The following is a 3,581-nucleotide window of genomic DNA, read 5'->3' as shown; positions in this document are numbered from 1 at the left end:
CACACACACACACACACACACACACACACACACACACACACACACACACACACACACGCTCCTCCTCTCTCCTCTGCCGAGCTGGCTCCCATGGCCGGACCCCAGGCAGGCCTGCCTCCTGCACTGAGTCTCTTGGCCCCGAGGGTCTCTCCTTCCTGGGAAGGCCCAGGCCAGCCCGCACCCACCTTGGCGAGGCAGAGATGGGAGCCTGACCTGGGGATGTGGACGGGGCAGCGCAGGGCACATCCTGCTCACCTTCTCCCGGACACACACCTGGGACGCTGCACTGACCCCCACCCCTCCCCCTCCCCCCACGACTGCCGCCATCTCTCTTTCCAACTCCTTTCTGCCTCTGCCTGTCTTCAGCCTCACTCCCCTCTTCCTCGGTCTGTGTCTCTTTGTCTTTGTTGTTCTTTTCCTCCAGTTCTTCAGCCTCTCCGTACCTCCCTCGCAAACGTGACCATTGATGTTTGTCTTTCTTTCCCTTTGTCTTTCTCCTTACTTTTCCTTTCCTCCTTTGCCTTCCTCTTGCCTCCTTGATTTCTCTCTGTCTTTCTCATCATATTACTTCTTTCAACAGATATTTACTGGCTGCCTATCATTCACCAGGAGAGGAAAACGTGAAGTCACATGGGATATTTACCATATAAATGGCCCAATGTGCCCAGGAGTTAGTTGAGAGAAAGAAAAGCCCATGCTTTGGGGTGGGGTGTCAGGGAGGCCTCCATGGAGAGAGCAGCCTTATTATTGCCGTTGGGGAAGAGGCTGGGTTCGGTCCTGCAGAGATGTGCCGTCATCACCCAAACATACAGGCGTGGAAAAATAGTGACCTACGAGGGCATCAAATGTCGAGTGAAAGGATGTGAAAACTCTGGGGGGCAGTTGGGGTTTTCAAGCAGGAGAATGGCTTGAATAGAGCTTCAGAAGATAAAGCTAGCAGCAGAAGGCTAAGAGGTGTGCATATGTGAATTTGTGTGTGTGTGTGGGGGGGGGGAGGGCTTCGAGGTAGCCAGAGAAGACAGAAGAGCAGGTTGGGAAGCTATGACAGCAGCTCGTGTGTAATTACCTTATTTACCCACTGAAGCCTGAACAAGTAGGTGGGGCCAGTGAGAGGAAATGAAGGGACAAATCTGAGAAGCAGCAAATGGGACCCCACCTCGCTAAGTGTCTTCTCCTCTCGTTCTCGGTGTCTTTGTTTTTGTCTGATTGTCTGAGTTCCTCTTTCTAAGCGGATCAGAGGCCTTTCTGCAGTGGTCACCCCAGGGCCAGCTTCACTGTCAGGCACAGATGTGATGCTTACAGTGACAGGAATCAAAGTTCCTTCCTCTTTCCTCTAAGCTCAGAGCCACTGAATGCAGGGATTCCCCAGGAGGACTGATTTTTGCAGATAGCATCTCCGAGGCCTGGCTCACCCAGAGCCCACGTTATCTTTCTCTGCTAACCCACGTCTCCAGTGACCCTGCTTTCTGCACACAAAGTTGTCGGCCCGGGGACCCCAAGCCTGAGGGGGCCACTGTGGCTGCAAAGCCCTCTGGCCCTCCTTTCTTCTCCCACTGCCCTGGTACACCCCCGATGCCGGAGCTCGAGCTGGGGTTGGAGGGCCCAGGAGGGGAAACCCAGTGCCTCTCCAAGGACCTGATTATTTCCAAAGACTTGTGCTAATTTTCTGATATGATCCTTACATCTCTGTGAGGCACTAAATCCTCATTACTTTTCCTGACCGATGCATTCTAATTAGATCAACACTTAAAACAAATTCACAATAGCCACAGGATGGCTTTCCATCTCATTAACTCCTCACTTATTATTTTCATGAAAATTACTGATAAAAATGTGCATCTCCATTTGGTGAGGCCTCACAGCCTCCTTGGCTCCTATCTTGCATCTCTCCCATCACCGGGGCTGTGCAGCATCGCCATGGTAACCCACAATAATAGAAACTAATAAATTACAAACGAGATGCTCGTTGAGCAATTATTGTCCTCTTTTATGCAAGTTTCTTGCTAATTTTGATCATAAGGGAAAGTACAATAAGACTCTGAAGGAATGAGTCTATTTCAAGAGAATATTAGCAAGCAGAAGCCTGGGCGGCTGAGTTTAGGTCTGTAATAAAGTGATTTGGTGATTTCAAGTAATGGGAAGAGGAAATAAACTTCCCGCCTCGTGTCCCATACAGTACTCACTATCGAGTCCCACGGAGACCCCACCGGGGTGGGTTCGATGTGATTCCTGCTATCAAAATGTACAAGGCATGGCTGGCCTTCTAGGGGTCACCATGTCCTTTCCCCTGCCTCCACCAACCTAGAGAGATAGATTATACGTCTCGATCCTTAAAACTTAAGGATAAAAATGGCACCACCTTTCTTTGGCATTCTTTCCGGCACCTCTCGCCAAGCATTCTTAGAAAGTTTACCGGTATCCCCAAGCCTGATTGTCTCGTGGGCAGAGGCTAGTGCAAACCTCCTGGGGGACCCTCCATGTGTCTGTCCTGGACTCAAGAGCTCAGTGGGAGAAGAATAAACTGGTGAGTCTAGGGCTTAACATAGATACCGGTGAGTTGGGAAGGTATCACCAGGAAGCTTTCTTAGTTCATAGGTTTGGGGAAGATATTCTGTCCTGGAGAGAGAGCCCATTCTCTGCCATTTCCACAGTTCCCAGTTCCCAGGATGAAGGTGGCTGGTGAATCTTGTGAGGGGTGACTTTAGGTGACTTACACAGTGGCCCTGGACCACTGTGGGGAGACAGATGTGCCAGGGCAGGGTGAGCAACTAGAGAACAATTTTCCCACGGGAAAAGCTGTCCCGTGGGAGGCTGTTGTCTCCTATTAGGTGGGCAGGATTCAGGGAAGGCCCACTTTCCCCACACTCTCCTTCCCAAAACACAGAGAGCTCATCGAGCTCCAGCCCCCTTGAGAAACCTGCGAGGCTGGGATGTCTGGGTCCACTCCCAGCTCCGTCCCCGCCTCATCCTCCTGCAAAGCTCTCCGTCTCCTTAACTCTCGTGCTCATTTTTTGGGATCTCTTGGACCAGGAAGCCAGGAATCCCTTTGGACACTGTCCCTCTCAGATCTGGTCATCTTCTAGGGAATACTGATGCCCTGGCATGCTGAGCTCTGGGTGAAAAAGGGACTGAGCTGCCTGAAAATAGCAGGAGGAGTAGATCAGAGGTGAAAGGATACAGTCAGTCTAAACCATTTTCCTAGGTCTCCACGGGACCTTCAGACATTCTGACGCCTCGCTTAGGAGCCTGGCTAGGAGACAGGACCCAGCCCTGTGTGTTACCTGTGAGTGAAGGTTTATGGAGGGCTGGTTGGGGGAGTAGGGCCCCCCGAGGTCATTCCTGAGCAGGTTATCACTGTGCATCTTGGTTTTGAGGCAGGTGATGTAACGGTTACAAAAGTCCTTGCAGAGTTCATTGACTTTCTCCAGCTCCAGCAGGTGGATTCTTAGGACCTGGATTGCCTTCACCATCTGTGGAGGGGGAGGAGAGGTGAGCCCAGGTGTCTGGATCCCAGTCCCCTCACTGCCTTGCCCGCCCCCCCCCCCCCACGTCCCCCAACCACCCACAGCCAGAGTAGCCTC

The 3,581-nt window shown here is 51.9% G+C and overlaps 1 protein-coding gene across 4 annotated transcripts in view; it reads right to left on the bottom strand.

Moving 5' to 3' along the window:
• The window catches only part of PKNOX2 (PBX/knotted 1 homeobox 2), a 262,937-nt gene that overhangs the window by 27,227 nt on the left and 232,129 nt on the right, over positions 1-3,581 (bottom strand). For all 4 annotated transcript variants that reach the window (XM_007463596.1, XM_007463594.1, XM_007463597.1 and 1 more), the window contains one exon: positions 3,282-3,470. In XM_007463596.1, coding sequence (XP_007463658.1) covers positions 3,282-3,470 — 189 coding nt within the window. The remainder of the gene's footprint in view (positions 1-3,281; positions 3,471-3,581) is intronic.

Source organism: Lipotes vexillifer, unplaced genomic scaffold, assembly GCF_000442215.2.
Source record: "Lipotes vexillifer unplaced genomic scaffold, Lipotes_vexillifer_v1.1 scaffold442, whole genome shotgun sequence".
In the NCBI taxonomy this organism is placed as follows: Eukaryota; Metazoa; Chordata; class Mammalia; order Artiodactyla; family Lipotidae; genus Lipotes; species Lipotes vexillifer.
This window is presented reverse-complemented; position numbering and strand designations above follow the sequence as displayed.